The 2,469-nt window shown below is 41.5% G+C and overlaps 1 protein-coding gene across 1 annotated transcript in view; it reads left to right on the top strand.

Annotated features, from left to right (window-relative positions):
- The first annotated feature begins 1,619 nt into the window (after nucleotides 1–1,619).
- The window catches only part of LOC108579827, a 5,485-nt gene continuing 4,635 nt past the window's right edge, over nucleotides 1,620–2,469 (top strand). Inside the window, exon 1 of the mRNA XM_017943448.1 lies at nucleotides 1,620–2,347. Coding sequence (XP_017798937.1) covers nucleotides 1,876–2,347 — 472 coding nt within the window. The 5' untranslated portion in view covers nucleotides 1,620–1,875. The remainder of the gene's footprint in view (nucleotides 2,348–2,469) is intronic.

A 2,469-nucleotide genomic window follows, 5' to 3' on the forward strand; every position in this document is an offset into this window, starting at 1 on the left:
GATATATTAGTATGTGACTTGAAAGTTACACGGGCCCATAGAGGGTTAAATTGATTGGTTTAGATAAAAGTACACTCTAATTCCCCTGACAGATGTGTAATTCAAATATTTGAGTTCAAATTACATACTAATATGGATTATTAGAATCACTACACAGATAATTTATATATTAAAGTGAATACACCTCCACGCGGTGTTATTTCTTGGCGTACAATTGTTCAGCGAATCGTCGTGATAGGTAACCTGTTGGGAGTTACGCAGCAAGTAATACGATCGAGACGTGACGGATAAAACGAAAGGGTTCGATCGAATAGACGTTCGCAAATTCGTCGATACATCGAGGAGTTATCAGCGATATATTCCGTTTGAATTCTTTGAAAAAAGAGCTTTCGTTTCCCTTTTTCAAAAAAATAGGTACATTGATTCGAATTTTCGGAAACAACCAGTCCATTCAAGGACGCTGAAGTCAGTTCGGGATAAGTCAGTTCTAGGAAGGTCAGTTTTTTTTTAAACATATCAGCGACATTCCGACAATTTTTTATTTTCGAGTTAGTTTTTTTTTATTAACATATTTCCGACGTTCATATTCCCTAGAGTTTGTCCTTCCGAGTTGCGAATTGTGTTAGTTTTTTTTTTTTTAGAAACATATTCCCTAGGGTTTGTCCTTCCGAGTTGTGTTAGTTTTTTTTTTTTTTTTTAGTTCTTTTTTTAGAGAAATATTCCCCAGTGTTTGCTCTCCGAGTTGTGAATTGGTTTCTTTTACAAGCATATTTGCGAGGTCTTATCGACGAAGATTCGATCGACGTAAGATTCAATTATCGATTACTTTATCAACCGATTATTTCGTATCAACCAAGATTTAACCCTTTTCCGGTTTATTTTTTAGAAAAATATTCTCATATTGCCGACACGGTTATTTATCGGCGTTCTTATCTCCCGACTTTGGTATATTTAGTATATTAGCATCGTACGCGTATTAAAATGGAAAAAAAAGCCCGAAGACCGTTACAAGTATTTCGGCCCGATTCCGAAGCATCTTTTAAAATAGAAAAAAAGAGAAAGAAAAAGAAAGTAAGAAAGTAAGAAAGAAAGTGACGAAAAAGTTTATCAAGTTAAAAGTACTCGACCTATTTTATGTTCCCATACATAAGTACATTCATCTTTTCAAGAAAATTGAAATGAAATTTTATTTGAAATTTACATATGCGCATGGTATTCGAATCTTGCGTGGAAAATTGTTTAAACGGTTGTGTTCCATTTTTGCATTGTTACACTGTTGTAGAGATAGATGGAGATTAGAGAAGTATACAGTGCCATTCGCCTAACTCCTGCCAACGCTGCTGCCATTGTCTCCGCTGTTTATAATGCTGTTGATAATTTCAACTGTAATTTTTATCTTTATTTAGCCGTTAGAATTAGGTACGACCGCTAGATAAATTAACCGACGCGGGATAAATTGAAACGCGTGACGCGATGCGCGATCACGTTGCGCATCGACGATGTATTCCACGCAAGGTAGTCTGCTAGTGGAGTCCTCTCGAGGTCGAAACGACGGTCCGCCGATGACAGCTACCTTTGGCGTTTCTTTCGGACGAGTACGGCGTGTAACAACGGTGGTTTTTACGGTGGACTGGTACGTCGAATGGTGCGTTTAATAACAATAATAACGTGTTGTTTAGAAAGTGTCGTTTAGAAGTGCGCCCACGTTCGTCGTCCAAGATCGATAAGCCTGAAACGAGCGTTCGCTTGCGCACAACGAACACGAACGACGATGGTAACCGATTGACCGAAAATGTGCCTGTTCGAGGATACTTAACAAGATCGATCGATCGATTAAATGTGCTGGTCGGTACGGTAACAACGACATGCCTAATAATGAAGGAGCACGGAAGCGAACTTCCGGCCGAGCAGCCTGCGAAGATTCTCAAGTCCTTGTTGAAGAAACCCGGTCAATCTAAGGCGGGATCGCAGAAGAACAGAGTTGTGATAAACGAAAAATTGAACGAATTCTTCGCCGCTGATTACATAATATTGATCAAGGAAGAATGTTGCACCGACTACGAGGAAGACTGCGATTGTTGTTGCCAGGAACACGAACTGATACGTTTAGGAAACTGTAAGGAATGTCGAGCCGAGCTGAACCTTCGTTTCGGTGTTTCGGATAACGGTCGATACCACCGCGAGAATGCGGCGGGACAAGGCTGCGGTGGCGAAACTTTCGACTGTGTAGAACTGCGCGTAGAAGACGAGGACGAGGAGGAGGAGTACGAAGTAGAAACGGAAGGTGACGAAGAGGAGATCGAAGATGTGCAGGACGAGAAAGAGGTGGTGGTGGAGGAGGAGGAGGAGGAGGAGGAGGAGGAGGAGGAGGAGGAGGAGGAGGAGGAGGAGGAGGAGGAGGAGGAGGAGGAGGAGGAGGAGGAGAAGGAAGGGATGAATCGAACGAAGCAATCGAATGCTATCAACGTT

Source organism: Habropoda laboriosa, unplaced genomic scaffold (genome assembly GCF_001263275.1).
Source record: "Habropoda laboriosa isolate 0110345459 unplaced genomic scaffold, ASM126327v1 scaffold2, whole genome shotgun sequence".
Classification (NCBI taxonomy): domain Eukaryota; kingdom Metazoa; phylum Arthropoda; class Insecta; order Hymenoptera; family Apidae; genus Habropoda; species Habropoda laboriosa.